At 42.2% G+C, this 23,350-nt stretch overlaps 2 protein-coding genes across 3 annotated transcripts; both read right to left on the reverse strand.

The window, feature by feature from the left end:
- Nucleotides 1-476: 476 nt before the first annotated feature.
- On the reverse strand, nt 477-6,688 carry C16H5orf15 (chromosome 16 C5orf15 homolog). Its single transcript, XM_063413505.1, has 3 exons — nt 6,532-6,688; nt 3,108-3,694; nt 477-2,050 (listed from the first exon to the last, which is right to left on the reverse strand). Exons 1-3 carry the CDS (start codon nt 6,632-6,634, stop codon nt 1,919-1,921), a joined length of 822 nt encoding a protein of 273 aa, XP_063269575.1. The 5' UTR covers nt 6,635-6,688; the 3' UTR covers nt 477-1,918.
- A 945-nt stretch (nt 6,689-7,633) lies between these two features.
- VDAC1 (voltage dependent anion channel 1) lies at nt 7,634-23,097 on the reverse strand. 2 transcript variants are annotated; one of them, XM_063413542.1, is made up of 9 exons: nt 22,943-23,097; nt 16,505-16,574; nt 15,910-15,959; nt 15,542-15,694; nt 15,399-15,451; nt 13,032-13,259; nt 9,926-10,076; nt 9,418-9,475; nt 7,634-8,585 (listed from the first exon to the last, which is right to left on the reverse strand). In XM_063413542.1, exons 2-9 carry the CDS (start codon nt 16,569-16,571, stop codon nt 8,494-8,496), a joined length of 852 nt encoding a protein of 283 aa, XP_063269612.1. In that variant the 5' UTR covers nt 16,572-16,574; nt 22,943-23,097; the 3' UTR covers nt 7,634-8,493. The 2 variants fall into 2 exon arrangements, with proteins under 2 accessions (XP_063269612.1, XP_063269613.1); XM_063413543.1 differs by lacking the exon at nt 22,943-23,097 and having other exon boundaries at nt 8,501-8,585; nt 9,414-9,475.
- Between the last annotated feature and the right edge of the window lie 253 nt (nt 23,098-23,350).

Here is a 23,350-nt window from a genome sequence, read left to right on the forward strand (position 1 = left end):
CCTATTATTTTCTACTGTCAAAATCACTACACTCTATAATCAGTAACTTTTTTTAAGGACTAAATTACTGAACTTTTGGGTGCAAAAACATTACCTACCTCCTCAAACTCCAATATTTAAACATCCTAATGAAGCTTTGATAAGTAACCTTTACGTTTAGATATTGACCACAGCAGTGTTACACTTCAAAGTAGGCATGTTCAGGTAAGAATTTCAAGTGTCTTCCACAAGAATTATAGACTAAACAACTTAACCTAAACAAATAATGTTAAAGAATGTACTAATGCCTATAGCTTTCAATATTTAATTTAAGCCTTGCTATCTCTCCTACACACCATTTAACAATAGATGCATATAACAAACCCTCATACACCCAGTAGGGGCAACAGAGAAGGTTTTGAAATGGTTTCCAGCTCCAAGCATAAGCAAGTTCTTTTTCATAAGTTACTATATAAAAGTGAAATAGTTGAGAAACACAGGCTTATTATTGTCATTTATTTTAAAAACCTTATTCAAAATATTAAGTGATACAAGTCCAAATACAATAAAAATTACTGCAAGAAAAGAGTTTTCGGATATTTTGTTTGTGCTTTACTTCCTGTGGTTATGAAAAGAAAGCATTTAACAGTAGGATACAGAACTTTTAGCATTTCATTCCCAAGACAGCATCATGCCTTCAGACTTCTCATGCCAACAGGCGTGAAGTTGATTTGTTTCCAAATGTTACATAACTACTTGAATACCAAGTCATTAATTATAGGGTTCTGATTCACCATTATTTACAAATGTATCAGTCTGAAAACTAAATCACAAACAGAATTTACAGAAAACTAAAATTTTATATTTTACAACTCATGAAAACATAAATAATGGAAGTACAAAAGACAAATTAAAAAAACCCAACAAACTACTGTAGCAGTAACTTGATTTACACTAATGAATAAATGTTTGTCAAAAATGAGAGTGCACTGTCCACAGACTGTGGCCCCCACACCCTTACTTTCACCTGTTACCTGGGTCAAAAAAACAACCAAATAAATTATTCTTACAGTTTCTCCCATTTATAATGTAACAAATCACACAGCCATTTCCCAACTGTCTTAAAATTCAACAGAAAGCTTTGATGTATTGAAAGCCTGTCAGCTATCTATATTTTAGAAAGATTATTCAGCAAGGCTTGTTTTCCACTCATTAATTACAAAGACAATGAAATAGTCATAAATAGCATCAGAGAAAGAAAAAGGACAGTCAAGAAGCTGCCTACCTTTTCAAACACATTAAACATTTTAGGAAATATATGGTATAAAACTTCTGAAATAAAATGAGTTATACATAATTATTTTTAAATTATTTACGGCATGAACACATACAGAAATTATTAAATTGCCATTCTAGCTATTTTGCCAAAATAGGAACAGATTATGCAACAAGGAAACAGAATCAGAAAAAAACAAGATGAAATTTGCAGCATCAGAATTTCAGCACAGAAAAATATAATTATATTTTAAGTTTGCAATACCGTGGAATTTATAAGCCATGTAAGTGATTAGCAAAGAGATCATTAATTTGATTTAGTGATGCCAAAGTCATCAATTTATTAGACCTAAAATATTTTATGCTTTTTTTTTTGTAGTATGACTATTAAGACTGCTCCAGACAGAAGGGAATGATGCTTAATGAATGGAAAGAGCACTAATTTATTAAACTCGCTATCTTTACGGTTGATATAAAACCCGACCAAAGTAGCAAACAGATGGATCATACCCTTGATCTTCCATGAGATTTAATCTCCAAAACATCCAGGTCAAAGAGAGTACATCTCATTTCCGCACAAGCAGCTTATTTAGAATACCTGAATATCATTACATGACTGGCAGGCAAAGAGTGCTAAGTTCAGCCAACTCAGATCACAGTGCTTTCAAAACACGTAGTCGTTGGTGATTTTCAGGGAAGGCATCGCTTCGTTGACGTTTTGATCTAAACGATGATATTCCACTGTCCTGGAGCACAGGCCATCCCTCCACCTCCGGCTCTGCACCAGCAGGAAGATCTGGAAGAAAAATGGGACAGCTTACAGATGCTGTGCAGAAACATTCTGGGTTTGGTAGACAGCTGCACAGTGGTACTGACATCGTGGTTTTACCTCCCATGCTGGCAAGGGCATTAAGTGGCAAAGACAATGCATTTTTTAATCACTTATTTGAATGCCTCTCAGATAAATTTTCAAAATGCAACAGTCTTCAACATCTTCTCCTATAAAGAGTTGGCAATGCACATTACAAATAGGCCACTGCACAGTAAAGAAGGTTTTGGGTTTTTAGCTGCTTTCGTTTCAGAGTCCTGCAAATCCTCACCCAAATCAGTGCTCTCCCCCAAAGATAAACACTAAACTTTCCTCTTATCTAAAAAGTAATCTGTGGTTTAATGCAAATTTATGCATGCACCTCTACTGTGTCTGGTTGGGCTGAAGTTAATTTTTAATGCTAGCAGTATATTTTAGAATTCCACCAGTCAGGCGTATTTTTGAGACACAGAGAATTAGTTTGTACTGAGGAAACATTTACCTGAAAATAGTAACTTAGTAGCTTCTCTGTGTAAAACTGGAAGCAGCATTAAACATTTTCTACAAGTTTGTACTTACACCCTCAGAATGTCTATGATATAAAAACCATATTAAAGTGACTATTTGAAGGATTATCACAATCATAACAAGAACATTCCCACACCATTTGTAATTAAACCTCCCTTAATTTGTTGTTTTCCTGTCCAGAGAAAAAATTAGTTAATCATTTACCCCCACTTGACTTGGCTCAGGTCTCCTCTATAGAACTCAAGTTGTGCAATGCCAGTGTCCATTACTGTACTGACTAATTACTGATGTTACCAATTAACTCATTTTCTTATTGTAAATGTTTGATTCAAGTTCATTTTCATTGTGCGGGTAAAAATGACACTAATGATATGCATATTAGTATAACCACAAGACTAAGTGGTCAAATTTCATTCTTCAAAAAGCTAAGTTCCTCTTCTTAAAAACGTGTACAAGGGAATGCAACTTTATTTTAAACACTACAGCTGCTTCTCTCAACCTTTTAGAGCAAACCTACCTTCCTCTTATTGTGATAGGTGACATAAACAACAGCTACTAAGAAGGCAACTACAACCAGATGAAAAAAGAAATGGCTGTCTTCTTCTTCATCCAACCCTGAGACAGAAACAGCTTTTATCTTCTCATCAAGGGTCTTGATCTCCTCATTGTAATTACTGATGGTGTCAGAGTTGTCATCTTCTGATATGTCTAGAAGGTCTGGATTGTATCTGGAATTCGGTGTCATTTCATAAGCATAATCATCTCCATCTGACTCCATAGTTTCTTTTATGATGGGTGGGGAACTACCTAGTGTGTCTTTCAAATCTGTTAGAAGATCTTCTTCCTCAATTTTAGTATCTTCAGAAGCATCAACTTCCACCTGTGATACCGGACTAGCAGCGACATCAGGTGACAAAGAGTCACCGTTTGCTGTAGGTGGCTTTCCTGCAGTCACAGCATCGATTTTGGCTGTTGCTGGCAATGTCTCCTTTCTTGCTGAGGTTAAACTCTGCAAGCTGTCTGTCAAATTTTGGGATCTACTCAGTGTTTCATTCTCACTTGTAGAAGAAATGTTTCTTGTAAGCATATCCTCTTTCACAGGACCTGAGAAAAGGATGAGAAACGATCAGCACTATGCACAAGGCACTGACTTCTCTGACAGAAAACTATTGCCACAAATTTCCTTCCTAGACAAGAAATCACATGAAGAACACAGAATATGTCACACTACAAACTTTTTAGCATTTATATGCAGAAATACACACTCCTGTGCTTTGGCAACTCCCAAAGAAAAGGCTTGAGTGGGACAGGAACCAAAGGTTGGAAGCATATGCCTTCTAGATTAGTGTGGCAAAGTGTCCCTGAAAAACTTTGCACGCCTGTTTTCCAGACTTAAGAACTTCAAAGAGATGTCATCCTTCCCTCTGTGCATTCATGATGTCTTGTAGAATCACACATGATCAGCATTTTCTCCATCATCAAATTCTCCCTCCCACAGAATGAGCTGAGGTCTACAAAGGAGGATGTTCTCAGGAAAGCTTTTCCTGCAGTTAAATTTCTCATCTTTCATCATTGCCTGTTTTACCAGCAAAAACTGAGAAGACGTTGAGAAATCCCCTTCAGTCAGGACACAAGGTCCCAGCATGCCTTCCCAGGCACTACTTTTATTGAATTTGTAGACACTGAAACAGATTTCACACCTTCTATTTACTCGAATGAAACTACTGAACCAGAGGTTAAAAAGAAATGCTGCCCATGCTCCTGGAGGAAAGCCTTTTGTTGGCAGCAGTTCTGGTAACTAAGTAAGTCACAAAGAGCACAGTAACAATGCACCCTCACACAAATTCAGCATCTCCCCAGTGCTGGGAGGGCTTCGCAGAACTACATAAAAAATAAGGTGAGCATTAAATCCAGAGGCAGAGTCCACTGTCCCTTTTATCTATCCAAAGGACAGTGAAAAAAAACATGCAAAGAGAGTTTAATAGCTAATTTTTTTGAAACCTAAAAATTAGCAAACTATTCATGTTTACAGCACATCACTACCAGAATTCAAATCCAGAGGCACCTTAAAAAACATAGAACAATTTTAGACTTTCAGCCTGTATTTTCATTTAAACCTGGAAACTATACTTGCCTTGTACTTTGGCATGCCAAACTAATTTCTCATTTTACAAAAGCAGCAATACTTTCATTTAACTCTCACAGGAGTTACAGTCTCTAGAAATGAAGCATTCAACCAACTGCTTGTGTCAGGTTACTTGTAAGTAAAATATTATACAGGGGACACTGAATCATGTTATTCACGGAACTTGTATATTTGCAGAGGTTCAGTTACAACAGAGCTCTTGTTTACATGGCACACTTTTGCAGTATGAATTACTCTTTAACCAACTGTAAAACAGAAGAGTCATCTCACATGATGCAAACACCATGGTGCCTCTCTGCTGAAGATCAAGGTCAACTATTACATGTCTAACACACTTCCTGTCGCTGAAAAAAGTACTTGTCTGAATTAGCATATCAAAATTAACTTGTTCAGTTCTTATCCAGGACAAGGTTAGGGAATTCTGTTCTCTCCTCAGGTTTAAGCCAGCTAGTTGCATATGCAGAGAGAAATATGAGGAAAGGCAGTTGCAAGATAATTTCATATTTATAGCTGGCTGGCATATTGTGAGTGAGGTCAACCTTACTGCTACCTTCCCCAAACAGACAAAACTATTAGAAAGTAATAGCTAAACTGTTTGAAATACAAATAGGTATATTCTGCCTATAAAACTATATTGCATCTGGCCTCACACTTCAATATATTCTTGAATTCATTTTAACATGGAAGTTTTAGAAGGATGTATGCTTAAATACAAGGGACTCCCAGTAGCTATTGCTGCACCTTCAGACTGAGAAAGAGCAGTTTCCTATTATTCCTAAAATATGCTTGGGTTTTTTGTTTTAATAGCAGCTGAAAGCTTAGCAGCTAAACCACAACTGATTTATGAGATTTACCCAAAACTATTTGGCATTATAAACGGTGGTTGCACTGTTTATAAATACACAACCCTGTCAGATGACTTTAGATCGAGAGATGCTTCAGAAACAGTACTAAGGTTCAATCATTGTGACAGAATTAGCAACACAAATATCGCACATAAAAAACATGTCATGGTTAAAACTCACACCCAGGAAAACTGCTTTTAGAAAGCAAGTTGTTTCATGACTCCTGAAGTGAAAAACTCTCCTTTTCCTACAGGTTTCTGTCCCAAATTGTTACTGCCTACCCATTAGAGCAGGTGAAGGGCAACAAAAATAGAGCTGGTGTGGAGACGCTGACTGACAAGCACAGAAGGAAATGATGGATCAAACAGTTCCCTCTTTTTCCTTCACTAATTCCTTTCTCTTCATTGCCCAGCCAGTACTCCATCGAAAACAAAGAGAAACCCACTGCCCCTAAACACGCATTTCTTATTAGCCTTTGGTTACAGCCTTCTGTAGTTTTAAGGGGAAGAAACAAAACACCTTACTAGGAGTCAACTTGCAAAATAACATAAGCTTAATTTCTAGGGGGGGGGAAGACTAAAACCAGGCACTCAGCCAGAGTATTTAGAAAACAATTATCCCAAGTCTGATGAATGAAGTCCCCAGCCGAACTGCTCTTTATAGCAACAAAAGCGGCGCACACCTGGCAGGCGGCCTCCGGCCCCGGCCCGGGCGCTGCCCTTCCCCTGCGCACAGCCCGGGGCCCGCTGACCCCAGCCCACCCCGAACAGAGAGAGGCCGCGGCCAGGCCCGGCCGCCTCAAGGCGCGACCCGCGCCGGCCGAGGCCGCACAGCGCTCCAGGCCCACCCAAAGAGACCGATAAAGAGACCGGTGAAAGAGACCGGCGGGGCGGCCGCGCGGCGCCCACAGCCCGCAGCCAGCCCGCCCCGCCCGGCCCCGCGGCGCTCACCGGGGGAATCCTGCCCGCGGGCCGCCAGGGCCCAGGCGCAGAGCAGCAGCAAGCCCAGAGCGCGGCCCGCCGAGCGCCGCCGCCCGCCGCCGGCCGCCGCCATCTTGGCCCCCTCCGCGGACGTGGCGGAGGCGCCGCCCCTCGCGAGGCGGCCGCGCGCGCGCACGGGCGGGAAGCGCGCGGGGCCTGAGGGAGCGGGGCGGTGTCAGAGGAGCGGGGAGCGGCCCTCAGGGAACCGCGGAATCACTGTCTCGTGGAATCAAATAGCCGTGGAATCATCCCGGTTAAAGAGACCTTTTAGACCGTCCAGTCCAACCCTCCGCCAGCACCGCCACTGTAACCCCTAAACCACATCTCCCAGCGCCAGATCCCGGCGCCTCCTAAACCCCTCCGGGGCGGTGACTCCATCACCGCCCTGGGCAGCCGGGGCAGTGCCCGAGCACCCCGACAGTGGAAAGGTTTTTGCTAATATCTGATCTGAACCCTCCAATCTCAGCTTTAGGCCGGTTCTGATCCTCTCACTGCTTGTATCTGCCTGGGAGCTGCCTGCACACGGTTCCTTTGGACCGGTGCTGTCCGGAAGGGCTCCACTTCTCCCAGGAGTGCTGGTTAAACACTGAGGTAGGAAATGCTCGGGCTCCCGTGAGGGGGAAGTCAGCACTGCCCGTTCGTGGCTGTGGCTGAGGCGGCTCTGCGGTCCCTCACTGTCGCAATGGCATTGCCTCATCGGGCACATCCTGCACCGCAGCCACCCACGGCAATGGCTACACGTGAGAAAGTACACTAATGAACAGCCTCTGAGCTGATCCAAGCTCGTAACTGTTCACTGCCCACACTTAGGTGTTTATAGAGAGGTAATTCACTTGCTGAATTCTATAGTAAAAGACAAGTCATGTTATCTTGTTTTATCCATGAGATAAACACGTGTAATGTGGTGTTGTCAGAGCTTAAACAGCACTTAGAACAGTGCCACGTCTGGAATTTAATGCTGCTAAATATTTTTGGTTTATGTGGTACAAAATACGCACCAAGATGTTGCCAGTCTTCTGCTGAAGCCACAAATGTAGATGAAATTGCTTTTACAATTAACATAAAGACAGAGTAAAAGATGACATTTCAATATTTTATTCAAGTCAGGTTTGGGTTTTTAATCCATTTTTAGTAGTGTCAAGTACAGCATTTTGGGGTCTAGTTCCACACAAAATGGAAGACTCTCTAAAAATGTACCCATTTAGTTGCTAAAAAAAAGTGGTAATAAAAGAAAACTCCGTTTCAGAATTAGTGATGCAACTATGTGATTGCAGTTGCAAAGACTCTTCCTTGGTTATGTCCATTTTACAAGCTTTTTTCATCAGTGCAAGGGGAAGGAACCACAGCATGGGACAGGCAGTACTCGCTGAGTCACATCAGACCTCCTCCACAGGGACTTGGACAGGGTGGACAACCTAAAGCACTCTGGAGACAGCAGCAGGCGTGGGATAACCAAGTAAGACAAACCATTGATGAAACACGTATCTAAAAAAATAAATTTTAAAATCCCTTTTTCAGACAAGTTTGCACATTCCCTCACTGACTGAAACCTTAGGTGTCACAACATTTTGCTTACACAGTGAACAGTACAGTATAGTGGTCTGCAATTCCCAGGTTTTATAACACATTAACACATTCCTTGTGCCATCAATATATTAGTAGAGGTAATCAACACCTTCCTTCTTCTTATCACATGGCAGTTGACAGATGTGATGAGCAATTACATAAAGAAAAAAAAGCTAGGATTTTTTATTTGTGATTTTTGTCTCCACTTCTTTAACAACATCATTTTTAAAGCTTAGCTGTCTTTAACCAGGACTAGCAGGACAGATACGTAGCAACACTTGCACCCCAGACAAAACACTGAAAGGTACACTATTTTCTGAAGGTAGCTATGCTGTATTTTCAGATTAGCAATTGGGAAATCACTCCTTATGCTTCAAATTCCAATCCTAGACCAAGTTTGTGACCCCCTGCATTGACATTCTTGCCATCCAACAAAGCTGACAACGTCAGTTTGACACCTGCAAAATAGAGAAAAGGGAGAGAAAAGTCAACTTAAAACTTGGAATGAGCTTTATGTTCAGGAATTGCCAGTTTGTTACTGCTTTAATTTATTGGGTAGCCAAGTTAATGGGATTTGGCAGCTGGCCTTAGAAGGACTGGGCATTTTAAAACAATCTGCAGATAAGAAATCTTTCTGAATTATGAAATTTATAATAAACCATGATGATAGATTCTGCTTTTTATCACTCTGAGTAATTAAAGCTCTGAGCCAACTCACTGCTGCTGGTCTACTGATTAATCTAATTTTAGAGTCCAGAATTACAAAAACCTGGGACCTTGATACATACTCACCTTTCTAAACCACTTTAAAATCTGGATATGAAAAAGCCCAAACCCCATATGCTGTAATATCTCATGTCAATCTGCTCAGTAGTCTGGCAGCAGATTTATTACACTACATTAAAACCAATTTTGCAGCAGTAAGAATGTCCTCTTCCTGAGCCAGGGGACCTTGAGAAAGTCACATTTTTAAGAATAAATTCAGTAATAGGAAGCCTCTGAAATATTAAAGATTTAGTTACTTGTCTGTGACATAAATAATTATAGACATATTTTGTATCAACATGAAAGACTATTTGACTTTGTCAGTGGACAATAATCTCTAATAATTCTGCTTCCAATAGATATCCAAAATTAACAGAACAGTTCAGAGAAAAGTTCATCACTGGCTTGCCAAGAAAGAGCAATCTTACAAAACCCATCATACTTTGTCACCAAAAAGCTTCTGATATTTCAAGATTAAAGTAAGTATCACTTTATTGATTCTGACTTTTTTCTGCATAGACTTACCTGGCTTTAAAGTCTGAGTGTATCCTAACCCAATCAGACTGGAGTTGTTCACTTTAGCCTTAAAGGAAAACAATAAAAAATTATTTAGTAATAAATAGTAAAATTAGTAAATAATTTAGGATTTTTCTTCAATGTCCTCTGTGCCTGGGAATTATACAACAGCTTTTAAACATATTATAAAGTAACTTAAATCCTAAATCTCAAAGAATCTATAGTTACTGTAGAAAAGAACGAGTTTATTAACATAATTTTTAATTTTGTCCAGACTGACACAAAAACAATCTCAAAACAGTGCCCAGTAACACAATGAAACATTCTGTCTCTCTTTTAAGGAAAATCCAATAGCTGTGCTCTCAGGCTGCCAAAACCAAAACAAACAGATCCATGTGCCAACTGCACAGCACAGAACTGCAGCACGACCGTGCTCTGCTGATGGAAAGGCTGCTCTCCATTTCCATGACAAGCACTTATTCTCAAATGCATATAAATGTACATGCACAGGACTCACAGAAAAAGAGGCATCTGGGTCGATCTGATACTTGGCTGCTATTCCAAAGCGAGTGTTGCTATTTCCAGCTGTCCAAGCAAGATTCACAGCAGTTTCCAGTTTATCATTCACCTTCTGGTAAATGGAGCCGCCAAATTCCGTTCCATCATTCCTGGAAGGAATGCATTAGTGTAGTTTTAAACAGCACCCCAAAACAATCATCTTTTATTTTTCCAGTAAGAGCTGTATTTGCACAACATCCACTTACACCTCATTAAATATCCCTGTAACAACTAAGATAGAGACATTAGGCCAGATTTCTTATGAAGTTGTTTTTAGATGCCTCAACTCATTGCAGATTGTTATATTTCAACGAGTTCTGAAACTGGAAAAAACCCCATAACACACTATCAAAAATTAGACTAACAATGACAGCTTCCAATTTTCCCTTTCCTGTAGATGGGAGTCTTTGTAGCAGAGAGACTTATTTTTCCCTGCATGTCTCTGAAATAATTATTTTCCCTGGCAAATGTCTCCTTGTGCCCTAGAGGGCTGTACCCCAGTCAGAGAGCCCGAGTCATCCCAAAATTGCCATGTCAGCATGCTTTTACCACTCACAGAGCAACTGTATCAGCAGTGAAGTTGCCAACCTACTGTGCAAGTCTACAGGCTATTGCAAATGAATTCCATTTGCAGCAGTCCTTATGGTACATCTGTGCTATGGACTGGAAACAGAAATGGAACTAATATTGCTCTGCACAGAGCACTGGCCCACAGCTGAATGATGAGTAGCATAACTTCCAATTACTACGGCCCCCAATGTCACAGGAATAAAGTGTGGTAAATAAAGGGCAAAAGGTTAGAGCATGCAGATCATAAAAACAGGGCCAAAAGACTCCTAAAGGCCTTGCACTCCTCATAAACCACTGAGCATCTGAATTTCTATTTTGCTAATTTTCTTAAAAGCGGATACAAACATATTGTAGAAAACAGGCTTTAAACCCCAGGAAGATGTGCAGTTATTTCTAACTGTGAAATAATCTGGTTCCAATTATTAGAGTACACCAGACGTTTAGTGATTACAAAAAGGGGTAGATTTAGGATCTTTTCCCTTTTACCCCTTTGGTCTGATATTCTTTAGTTCGTAACAGTTGCACAAACAGTGCTGATATGCCTATTTAAAAGTTCAAGCAACAGCAACAGCCTTTGAAATTGTTAGAGCAATTCTTCCAAAAAAACACTACAATACTTACTTCAGATAAGACTGAAGCTCACATTAACTGCATGTGCTTGGCTCTCAAGAAAAGGAGGGATTAAAAGGGGCTGAGGAGAGCTGGTTATACAGGCAGATTTTGTGCAAGGTTCCCACACAGCTCTGTCTTGACCTGCAACATTAGGGGGGGGCGGTCTGAGCTATGCTTAAAAAATTAGGAAAGTCATATTTAGAACTAGAAATTATCCAGCCCTGCCTCCTGTTTTAATCATTAAAGAATTATAATAATAATAAAGTCAATGTCTTTTTAACTCTAATAGTAATAATAGCACTTTGTATGCAGATAATAGCACTTCTTATGTAGATTAATAAAAAACAAAACACTAGCCCTCTATGAAAATCAATATATTAAGGCACCCTTAAGGCAAGTAACTTGCTAGAGTCCCCAGCTGGTTTGTGTAATGCCAGCAACAAAAAAAAAACCACATGCTTCAAGCCCCACCTAGTTACATTATCTGCTCTGCCACAGCATCCCAGTGAAACACTGACCTGTGCAGATGTAAAAACCAAGCAGCCTAGTGAGGGGAGTTCCACACACAGCTCCTTCTGGGATTATATAAAAGCTCTGACACATTTTCAAAGCTGAAATACATCAATCACCTAACTAATCTATTATTAACAATAAATAAGATTTCTATTTGTATCATACATCTATGGTTTTGTACAATAATAGCAACCCGAGAAACAGACCCTCTGGAATACCAGAAACAGATCTGAGCCCCTGCTGCTGTTATGAGTTTCTGCTGTTGCTTTAATTAAAGGTAATAATAACCACAGCATTTTATAGCAAAAGCCAATAATACAATGTTTTGAACTGCTACAGCACAACTAAGTTGAAAGTCATTGCGCTTGAAGGAGCAACTTCTAACTCCTGAGTGGAAGGGGACCCCACATATTGTTTTGATGGAAGTTTTCTGCCTACATTTTTGTGCTTTGGCAATCCTTCAAACATAACTGGGCTGTGGGGGTTCGATTGTTCTGTAAGGCAGCGGGAGCTTCCTCAACCAGATCGCTGCAAAACAGCATGAAACAGAACAGAAGGCCTTTGAAGAAGCAGCTCTAGGAAGGCAGAATTGTTCAGCCCCTAGATGGAAACAGCCTGGAATAGCTCTGCTACATGCAAAATATCCAATTACCCAAGGGCACGGAAAGGGGGGGCCAGGAGAATGGATTAGGGATTGCCTAATCTTAAAAAACTGTCTTCCCCCAAGGTATAAATTGCCTTTAGGAGGAAGATGAGACAGAGAAATTAAGGTTTTCATGGAATTTGATCCTGGTTTCCCACTGTTGATACATTCAGAAAGGACAAATATTTGTGTAAATAGATTATTAGAAGTTGCAATACCAAATAAACTTTTATACTATATCCCTTCCAGTACTAAAACAAACCCAGTCCCTGTCTCTTCCAATCACTCCCTTTTGCCTGTTCTTGTTCATCCTCTGATTAACTCCTTCATCTACACATCAAACCACCATTTTCTTTGATGCTGACAGGTGTAAAAGGAAACCACTGCTTTTATTTCAGCTTTCACTAAGAATATTTTTATAACTTTTATAGTGTTTTTTTAGTTATATCACTAATGGATTCTAATAGTACTTATCTGCTAGACAGACACTGGAGCCTTGGGTGCTCAGTGAGTTCCAGTTCCTTCCATTGTACAACCCTCCCTCACTCACATAATTCAATGCAAAGGTAATGCAGCTGAAAAATACAGCTTGACATCTTTAATGAAGAATTAATTTCAAATTCACCATTCCCTTGTTCACCCTTGCTGAACCTCTGACCCTTTCACTGTTTAGTAAGCAGCAAAATCATTCCAAATTCCTTTCTAGTGCCTGTCTGCCAGTACTTACACATTAGTATGAAGCTGGAATTCATCAGTCTTATAGCCAACAGCGAAGTTGCTCTGGGTTACTCTAGACTTTGCTGTCTCAAAAGTCATTTGGTAGCCTGCCAGCCACCCCTCGTAGCCAAGCACGAGAGCTCCACGTATTGAAGGACCCGCAATATCAAAATCCATGTCACAGCCGATGTTGATGTGTTCCCTTTTGTACCCCGACTTTATTTTAGCACTCTTTTTCCTAAAGAGAAAAGACAGATGTCATAACTTTGCAGAGGTACACCTGTAGGCAGCAATTCCATCATCTCATTTACTTTAACTCAGAGTAATAGTTCTGAAGACAATGTGTACATCCCTGGAGAGCCACCACATGTCACCTTCCTAGTGTTCACCTTTTCAAAATCCTAACTCAGCTACAGTGAATTCTTTGCAAATGAGCAATAAAATGTGGTGTGGTGCCCCACAAAGCACTTCTGGACTGTTTTTGAAAAGCAGCTCACACAGAGGGGAAGTGACAAAACCATATCCTCTTCTCCAGCTGATGGTTTTGGAAGTTTGGGACATACAGGGAAGGAATGGAAACTGTAGAAGTTTACAGGTTTGCCACAGAAGTCCACAATAGTAGACTTGCTTGCCTGCCCCAAGCAAACAACTTTTGCCTGTCCCAGACAAACAATTTTAGACAATCCTAGTGAACTGGGTAATTTTATTTACTGTGACAGACATTAGGAAATCGCTACTTTATCTGCAGTTTCCTGAGGGAAAGTCTCTGCTGTGAAGCAAGCAGGCTGCTTCAGTGGCTCTGACATCCCCACTTCTCCTTATGGTACTTTGTGAACTTTAATGGTCACAGCCATTTACAGCCACCAGAAAGCTGCCAGGTTAAGGCAGAAATAAACCTTCCTGAGTCACCTGTTTATTTTTATACTGTTGGTCAGAACAGTATTTTCTCATGTGTCCTTAGGTTAATTTACATCAAGGGTGCAGACCCTCACAAGGCAAGACAGTAATGTCTAATATATTCAGCTACTCTTATTTAAGATTCCTTTATTCTTTTTTTACAAATGCCTTCTGTCTTTGACCAAATCTTTACAGAAATCTTTCTGAAAAAGGCTAATCTGAAATTTCAAATCAACCTTTCCCATCAGCTAACAAAAACAACCTCCAAGAACAGTATCAGTGCTGTATCAGACCCACACAGAGACTGATCTCTTTTTTATTATTAGCTCAGACCCAGGAATTTCTTGTGTTCTGCAGAATCAGAAATAAAAGTGTGGTAGTGCCAAAAGCACTCATCTGCAACTTCGGTAAAAGTCAGCGGTACCTCTACCACCAATGTCACAGGGACACAGATAAGAACACAGAGTGCTCCAAAAAATTACTTTACCTGCTGAAAGATTCATCAGAGTCAGCAAGTAATAAGGAGGGGGAGAAGAAGACTCGTATTCAGACATGGTGCATCACTGCCAGGTCACACCAGGGTTGAATCTCACTCCACTTACCTACATTTAACAGTCCTCTCGAGGCAATCACAACTACAGTGTCTGTGAAGTACCCAAGAAATAGTTCTAGACCTGTAACATCACTCTTGAACAAGGTTTTTCCTTTTAATTTCTCTAAGAATCCTACCAGTTAAGAAAGAATTATAAAAGCCTACTTGAGATTATTCTGATGAACAAAAACGTCTCATTAATCTAGAATTAGGAGTTGACAGTGCAGAACACTAAATCTAAAGGACAGGGTGGGAGCTCCCCTGGGCCTATCACCCTGAGAGCCTGCAGTGCAGTGTGCTGCTCTGGAAGCTGATGTGCAGAGTATTTTGACTCACTGGCAGCATTGCTTGCACAAAGATAATCAGGGGAAAAAAATAAACCAACATCTAGACCTACAGCTGCTGCTTAATCCCTCTGGCCCACATAAAACATGCATCCAATCACCATGTCAGAAATACCCATCCACCACCAAGGCACACTGTGGCCTGCAAGAATTCGGATGATAAATTCAGCTTGGGACAAGAGCCCAGTTCTGTGTCAACCTATCAGAGCTGTGGCCAACTGGCCCCTGGAGCTTGCTCAGCTCTGCATTACAGCTGACTTGTTTAGTGCTTTTATTAAGGCAGCAGCTCATCCTCTGACATGGCCAGAAATACACAACAGAGCAAAACCACAACTTTTTCTTCACTCTCTAACTGTAATTTTCAAGCTATTGTGTTTAAGTTTTCTTGCTGTAGTTACGGATTAAAAAGGGATTATTAACACTAAGATTTAAGTGAGATGTACATGATTTTATCATACACAGGCTCATTACTATCTATCTTGATATATCAGGACAAAAAAATTTAAAATGCCTTTTTTGTCACTTTAGCTTACTCACTTCTTACCCAGTGTTAGGAGAGAAAGTGGAGTCAAAGGTCAGCTTCAGGCCCCGTGCAAGCTGAACAGAAAAGAAATTCACTGGTTGGATTTCTAATTAGAGATTGGCATAAGTGAATTTGCAAATTGCTTTTTTGGAGCTAAAAATTACCTGATCCTCAAGAGTAATCTCAGTGCCTAGCGTGTTGTCAGTGTTCCACTTTTCTGTGAACATCAATCCATATTCCACCCATTTGTATTTTGTTTCCAAACTACCACTGACTTTGTTTGTTTCTGAGTTTGCTGAACCTGAGCTTGTAAATTCCTAAAAGAAAAAAATAATTTAGATATATAATATATGTATTTGTCAATATACTTATATGCAATCTGGCAAATGCTTATACTTGTAGAGTGTATCAGTCATTATAATTTGTTAAATACTAGTTCATATAAATACAAATATATTTATTTTAAAAAGAAATATACATTAATCACAAAACCACTGCAATATTTTGGATTTCAGTGTGCTTCTAAACTCACCAGTCCATTTTCAGATCTTGTTTTCAAATCAAGCTTTATTAACCCAAAACCTAGAGAGTGAATAAAAAATATGAATCATATATATGTTGATTTGAAAAGCATTTCTGATTTATTTCTTAAAACTCTCTTCTAAATCACCTGTGAACTATTAAATAGTTAAACCAAGGGCACAGTTATCAAACCATGGGTTTCTAAGAAGCAGCTTGTACTCACTTCAGATGGCACTTGACTGATGAATCCTATTGACCTCAGCAATATAACTGGGACCAAATTAGGTAATAATACTTCTATCCACAGTGAGCAGCATTCTGTTCATAAGCAAACTACTGCCATCAGTGCTCCTGCTCATCAATACAAGGGCACAGCCAAAATACAGCACACCATTTTCTCTCAAAACCAACAACAGGCTGGGGAACAGGAAGAATTTTGTCAAAAGAAAAGTAAATTACCCTCCCTTTCCAAACAACAAGGGCAATGTGAAGCTGTGGATTCTCCAAAATAATTGGAGTATTTCTCAGGAGAAAGTAATAAAATCCTAACAGTTTCAGGAATCAGATAGACAGGAAAAGACCAAACTTATTTTAGCTTTATTTACCATATCCCTTGGTGAAAATATCTCTGGCAGATTTGCCCAGGTCAGCATAAGCAGGTGGAACAGCCATTTTCTGGAAAGGAAAATTCAAGAAATAAAAAAAAGGGAACTAAAGTGTTCAGAAACTTACTTAATTCATTTAAGCAACAAGAAACTTAAGCCCATTTCGGCCCCTTTCATTTTGTATCCCCCACCCACCACTTAAATACAGCCTGACAAAAGCAGCTATTGCAAAGTGTGATTTCATTTTGCTCGGGACCCAGCAGCAGCAATGACCATGTAGTTGCCACAGAGGATGTGAAACAGGCTGCAGAGCAAAAATATATTAAAAGAAAAGGAACTGTCTCTGCCTTCCCAAGAGTTAACTGTTGGTTTCTTATCAGTGTAACTGCATGAACGGACTTACAGCTTTTTCAGACCATTTCTTGGAAATGTTTCTCCCGTTTCTCGCAATGGATCTCTGCATTCTGATGTAAAGCATTAGGGCCCCAACTCATTCACTAAGGAAATGTAACCAGAATAAGCATCTACCATCAGAAACATCTCTCTTCCCCTAATTCAGAATAGCAAATTGGTAACATTTATGTCAGCAAAATCAATAAATGGTCATTCTTATGCTTCAGTTTTCTTTGACTTTGCTATCACTATTAATGGGTTAAGATGTCTCCTTGGACATTGACCTTTAAGTGTTTTCCTGTGCACCTGAGAAAAAATCATCTTGTTGCAAGAAATTCGGCCTGCAGGGAGGCCACCCTGTGAAGTCAGGCCATCAGGAGGGCAGCCCCAACCCCACTGCAGCAGAAAAAGGCAGACTGGAACTCCCTGCAAAGGCACAGCCCAGTGGTGGGGACACTGCAGGGGCAGCTTTCTCCTCTGTGTTTTGTCCCTTAGGGATGCCCACACTGCCATGGAGGTCCTCACTTCCCCACATTCTCAGTTCAGTGGCCTCCTGCAAAAGACATAAATGCATCCCATTTTCTCAGCCACTGGGAAAACTGTCTCACCATGTAGGAGGAGAAAATAGGATCCTGAGAGGAACAAACCAAGCAAATCACCTTTTTTATCTAAGTACAATAATTTCTACTCCCTTATTCAAATAGTCATTTTTTAGGGGAAACAAAGTCAAGCTATCTGAAATGGTGCACATCTTCTGTCTTTGTAGACCAGATTTCCAAATTCTACACAGCAAAGGAGACAAATAGTACTTATAAAGTTAATCCTCCCGATACCAGATGTTGCACTAAAATTCCACATTCACAAACCTTTTAGTTATTCAAGAGTAATAAGTAGTTTACTACATATGCATACAAATGGTTAAAAAACTGCCTGACATTCTTACTCTAGAGTACTCAATGTTAGCAGAAAACTACTCCTTTAAATCCCACACAAACCCAATAGCTCTGAACACAAAGGTGCTTTAATATCTCTGGCTGCAGACTGGGATGCAGTTGTCAGGCAAGCTCACCATCCCACGAAGATCAGATAGGGGCTTCCAGCAGTCACTCACTGCCTCAAGCACTTTAGACAACAAGCTAGTACCTGTTAAAGCAGGATATTGCTACTGCATAAAGGAAGAATCCCTTTCCTAGAGCGAACAAAACAGATCTGGTGGCTAAATAAAAGCCAACAGTCTTTTCAGAACATAAAGTAGGATTCAAGGGCACACACTATGATGTAGCTTCAGTTGCAGACTACTTGGGTTCATGTCATTTCTTTCCAGTCCTAGTGCAGTATTAAAATGCATCCCCAAACACACAACCAGCTAAAGAGTTAAATTTCCTTCTTTTTTTAAGTCATATTCCCAAACAGTTTTAGCTGCTTGTATTGGACCTAAATTTCTCTGCTTGTGTTTGTTTAATGAAAACATAAAAGCAGAGATTTAATGTTTATACACAAAATCAGCCTTAAAAAAGGGTGAGAAAAAGGGAAAAACCCCCAAAAGTGTAAGCAGAAAAAAACCCTAAGAACAGATTACCATATTTATGTAATTCCCCTGTTCCTCACTGAAGTCACTAGAAGCAGAGACAATGCCCTGCTTGGAAATCACCCCCAAAGTCAGGCATCACTCAGCAGAGGGATGGCAGGAGTCACTAAGAGCTGTCTGTGTACAGCAAATGCTTCTGCCTTGCCAGAGCGGCCCAGCCCCACGAGAACCCTCTGATGGATATTACCATTTAGCATCATCAAAAATTAAAAATATTACAAATCTCTGCACTTGAAAAATCAAATAAGCATTGCTTTGAAAAATAATGCACCACTCTGCCAGCTGCATCTCAGAATGTATCAGATCTATTTTATCAAAAGTCCCTTTGAGTCACTTCATAAAATCAAAATATTTTCTTCATAAATGAATGCTGTATGTTTGAGGTTGGATTTTCTCAGTCATGTTTTCTGTTTCTCCAAACCAATGAAGCCAAGTTTTGTTCCTTGATGCCTGTGTATCCCCTCTGGCTGTGGCCAGGCTCATCAGGTGCACGAGCTAAGCCAGGCTGCTCCACTGCTGCAGTCTGGGCCCAGAACAGTGGGAGACATGAGAGCTCCACTTAGACAATTACTATAATTAGGGGACAATACTGAAAGCCAAATCCCTGCTGGTTGTAAGGCAAATCATATAACACACACAGAGCAAGGTGCTTAAAATTGCTCAGTGTGGAAAACACTAGGAGCTGTGTACTTGGTGGTTACCCTTGCTGTTGTCAGCAAGAACAAAACAAAAAATTTCTGTTTGCACTGGCTAATAAGAAGCCTCTTGTTTAACAGATGGAAAACAAAACTGATTACATCCTGTGCGAGTACAGGTTGTAAGACAAGCATGCTTAGCAGGGATTCAAACTCTTAAAGGATCAAGGAATGACTGTGGCCAAGTGCCCTTGCTTTTCACCAGTGGGATCCCTGCACATTAACTCAGATTAGGTTTAGACTGAAATGAATTCATTGCTTTTATCCTTGTCCAACTGTGCAAATAGCTCAGCGTGACTGTGGACCTCAGCGCCCACACAGAGCAGGACAAGTAGAGTATCTGTAACATGTTCTAAGTGGGAAAATATTTTTGTTTTCTTGAGTAAGAAACACACTTGCACAAGTGATGACTGAAGAAAACCTGAACTGAGGAGGAGTAAGCTCCGAGTGCTGCTGTCAGCATACCTCCAAGAATGCCTGACTTACAACTGCCACAGGGAGAAAATCAGGGGCTCCCATTGGAGCTGCAGGACCCAAGAGGCAGCCCCAGTGAAGATTTCATCACAGCAGGCCAAATTTGAATATTTTCCAGTGTCACAGATGGCAAAGTTTTCACTCTATGATGCAGTTCTGGGCAATTAAATCAAATTCAGTCTAAAAATTAGCAAACCCATAGGGTGCCCTGGCAAATACAAGGATTGGCTGCAACCAAAGGAAAACTCATCTCTGCTTGATAACCATCATACATGCCTTAGGTTCAAGCTTCCCTGCACATATTTATCAGGTTTATGATACTTACACAGGAAAAGGAACAATCTAAAAATGTAAGGTAAGAATCAAATCCATTATAAGCATAAAATTCCCATGAACACAATGGAAATCTATCAGATTCAAGGATAAGAAAGGAAAAACATTTGCTTTATCCTTATCTAGCCATATTTTTCCCAATAAATCTGAACTCATGGACCATTTCTTGATGGTACCAGTAGTTCTGAACACTCCAGCTCCCTGTCTCCACGAGCATGAAAAGGTGCTCCTTGCAGGGTGGACACATTACAGCTGCTGGGAACAGCTGGGAGGGACAGAGAGCACTGGGTTATGTGACCAGCTACAGTCTGTCTGCATGGGGAAAAACCCACAAGAGGGCCTTTTGCCTCAAGGTTAAAAAGAATACTAATTCCTTTGTCATTTATCTCCTTCATTAAAGGAAAACTTATTCCTTGGAGTGAAGCAGGTTTTAGGTGCCTTTCTGGACTTGCAGCCTGGGCGGTGTCATTTCCCAGCCAGTGTTTGTTGTGTCAATTCACCACTAAGGATGGGGCTTTGCTCCCAGAGCAGGGTCCAGCTCCCTGCACGTCCCATGACTGGCTGGAGGCACCAGCTCCACTTGGCACCAGTGTCCCTGTGCAACACCCCAGGCTCCCAGGGGAGCTCGGTGCTGCCTCCACACTTTGGGTTTTATGGTCCAGCTCCCAAACCCCTTCAAGTCATGCCCACAGCCTGCCTCAGATCAGGTTCAGCAGCCTCATTGTGCAGAGATTTAAGAGTACACTTATCCATAAATACATGCACAGTCACACAGATGTCAAACATCAACCTGGGTACATTCACGAGGCTTTTGAGAGGCCAGTAAAAGCACGTGGTTTGTAAATACTCGGCATTATTAGACACAATACTTAACAACACTTTTTGTCCCAACTTGCTACTGTGCTAACATCATATAATCCATGCATCATTATGACTCAAATTTTAAGATTGGGAGTCCACAATTTCTTTTGTTGCAGGCATCACAAAGCAGCATCTCTGTGACACTTGCAGGATCCCAGGCTTCCTGCTGGAGCTTTGCTCTGGAACTGCATGCATGATGGAGCAGATTTAAAGAAGGGTTTATGCAGTACCTCTGTAGCCCAATAAACAGAGGAGCACAAAGGAAACAAACCCCTTAAAAACAAATGTTAATATTATTCTTTAGGCTATACTAATTATAGAATTAAAGAAAGAGGCAGTCTCCTCTTAATTCTGTGGGTATACATTAGGAACTGCAGTGTTGTATGGCAAACTTGTATTAAACTATCACATATAAGTATCAATTAAATGGACTTGGGTGATGTCGCACCTTGCTGTTGCTACTGTAGTTACTAAACTGCAAGGGAAGAACACAGAACCACAGTCCCTACATGTTAAATTAAACTCTTTCTGTTAAATACCTGCAGAAGAGGAGAAGAGCAGTGCTTCTGTCCCACCCCTTGCCACCAGCACAGCGGGGCCCAGGCCAGTGCATGCCCTGGCAGCGCACTCAGGAAGGGACACGTCCCACGCTCCCAGCGCCACTGCAGGAACACCCAGCACCAGATCAATGGGGATGAGTAACTAAAATGGAATTTTGTCTTCCAGCACAATGTGACAGCTCACACAGAAGAGGAGCATCTGCTACACCGGTGGATGTTTTTCCCTACCTGCAGCAGATGCCAAGTGCATGAGGGCCTGAGCTGTGAGTCCTGCCTCCATCCCAACAGTGCCAGGGCTGGGGACATCCTCCTGCTGCTGCAGCAGCCAACAGCGATGGCCCCCACACCTTCCCACCCCCATACACACCCCAAAATGTGGGCAGGGAGAAAAGGTGGATCAGTGCAAACCTTTGATGGAGAGTGCTGGGCGGAGGCATTGTTCTGGAATGTCATTGCAGTAGTGAAAAAGCCCATTTCTCACAAAAAATCATAGGTCAAATGCCATAAGAAAGGTGATTATTCAACCATCCACTGCACCAAAGAAAACAACCTGCAACACACCTCTATTCTCACTAATCCATCTGGGTTACAACAAGCTGGGATCTGTTTCTGATGGAATCACTATAAATATTCCCCAGAGACACAACCCTGCATTGGTCACTGATGATGAGTCAGCTCCATTCCATTTTCTGAAATTTTGTTATCTTTTGTTTTTGTTTTGTTGGGTTTTTTTGTTTTTGTTTTTGTTTTTTTGCAAATACCTAAAGACTGCATGAATCAAAGACTTTTCCCCCTTCGGCAAGAGTTGTTCCCAGCAAGGGCTGTGACAAGGCAGAATCGAGGCAGATGCTGCTGGGGCCCCACAGTGCTAGGTACGGGAGGGGAAAGCAGAGACATGGGGATTTTTAAACTGACATTACTACCCATAAGTAAAAAGCTACATTCCGAGAATAAGCAGAATAAAATGGAAGAAGAAATCAGCTTGGCTGCCTGGCTTGAGGGTTTTGTACATATCAGAATGAATTTGCCAACCCGCAGGAAGGATCCCGGGACTGCGGAGGAGCGAGCTGAAAGCGATGTCAGAGCCAAGACGGTGCCAAACCCGGGCAGGTACAGCCACCTTCGACCTTTGCTTCCCGGGAAGGAGCAGAACGATCCCGCTCGCTGCAGCGCTGGTCAGGAGCCGTGGCCCAGTGACCTTTCCGCTCCCGTCACGGGGCCGGCGCCGGTTCACCGAGCTCGGCCTCCGTGCTGCGGCCGGCGGCATCCCGGGATGCGGCGCCCCGCGATGTCCCGGCCACCCGCGGTGTCCCGGCCACCCGCGCCTCCCCAGCAGGCCCCTGTGTCGCAATGCCCGGCATTACGTAAGGACACGGTTTTATCCCCGTTCCGACGGGCCGCGGGTGGGCGAACCCGCCCGGGGCGCCGCGGGCTCCCCCCGCTGCCATCCGTGACCCGTGCCCGGGGTCCCGCCGCCCGCATCGCCCCGCGGCTGGGAGGGGCGGCCCGGGCCCCCCGCCCGGGAGAGCCGTACCTGCCCCCGCCGCGGCAGCTGCGCGCTCCGCTCCGCCTCGGCCTCCTCCGGCGGCGGCTGCCCCTGCCCGCTGCCTCCGCGGGCTCTGCGGCGGCCGCGGCTGCGTGACGGCGGGCGGGGAGCGGCGGGGCGGGGCGGCCGCGGCGGGCGGGGCGGCCCGGGCTGCGGGGCCGCTCCCCGGGCACGGCCCAGGGGGCTCCGCCGGGCAGCGCCCGCGCCCCGGCAGCATCCGCACAGGGCAGCGCAGCGGCTGCGGCATCCCGCTGATGCCCCGGTGCCAGCCCCGGTACGGCCCAGGACAGCTGCGGCCGCCTGGGTACCAGAGTCCCCAACTCTGCGGGAAACCAGGCGAGGGGACTTTTAAAGGGCCCTTCCAACCCTATACTGATTCGATCAAAGTCCCCATTT

This window comes from Prinia subflava, chromosome 16, assembly GCF_021018805.1.
Source record: "Prinia subflava isolate CZ2003 ecotype Zambia chromosome 16, Cam_Psub_1.2, whole genome shotgun sequence".
Taxonomy (NCBI): domain Eukaryota; kingdom Metazoa; phylum Chordata; class Aves; order Passeriformes; family Cisticolidae; genus Prinia; species Prinia subflava.

Excerpts from the sequence above, each read along its gene's own strand:
- VDAC1 (XM_063413542.1), bottom strand. The coding sequence starts at position 16,571 with ATGGCTGTTCCACCTGCTTATGCTGACCTGGGCAAATCTGCCAGAGAT. Across the intron at positions 15,452-15,541 it reads AGATTACTCTTGAGGATCAG|CTTGCACGGGGCCTGAAGCT; the intron begins GTAATTTTTAGC and ends TTTTCTGTTCAG. Across the intron at positions 9,476-9,925 it reads ACCCAGATGCCTCTTTTTCT|GCTAAAGTGAACAACTCCAG; the intron begins GTGAGTCCTGTG and ends TTTTCCTTTAAG.
- C16H5orf15 (XM_063413505.1), bottom strand. The coding sequence starts at position 6,634 with ATGGCGGCGGCCGGCGGCGGGCGGCGGCGCTCGGCGGGCCGCGCTCTG. Across the intron at positions 3,695-6,531 it reads CCGCGGGCAGGATTCCCCCG|GTCCTGTGAAAGAGGATATG; the intron begins GTGAGCGCCGCG and ends TCCTTTTCTCAG. Across the intron at positions 2,051-3,107 it reads CCTATCACAATAAGAGGAAG|ATCTTCCTGCTGGTGCAGAG; the intron begins GTAGGTTTGCTC and ends TTTTTCTTCCAG.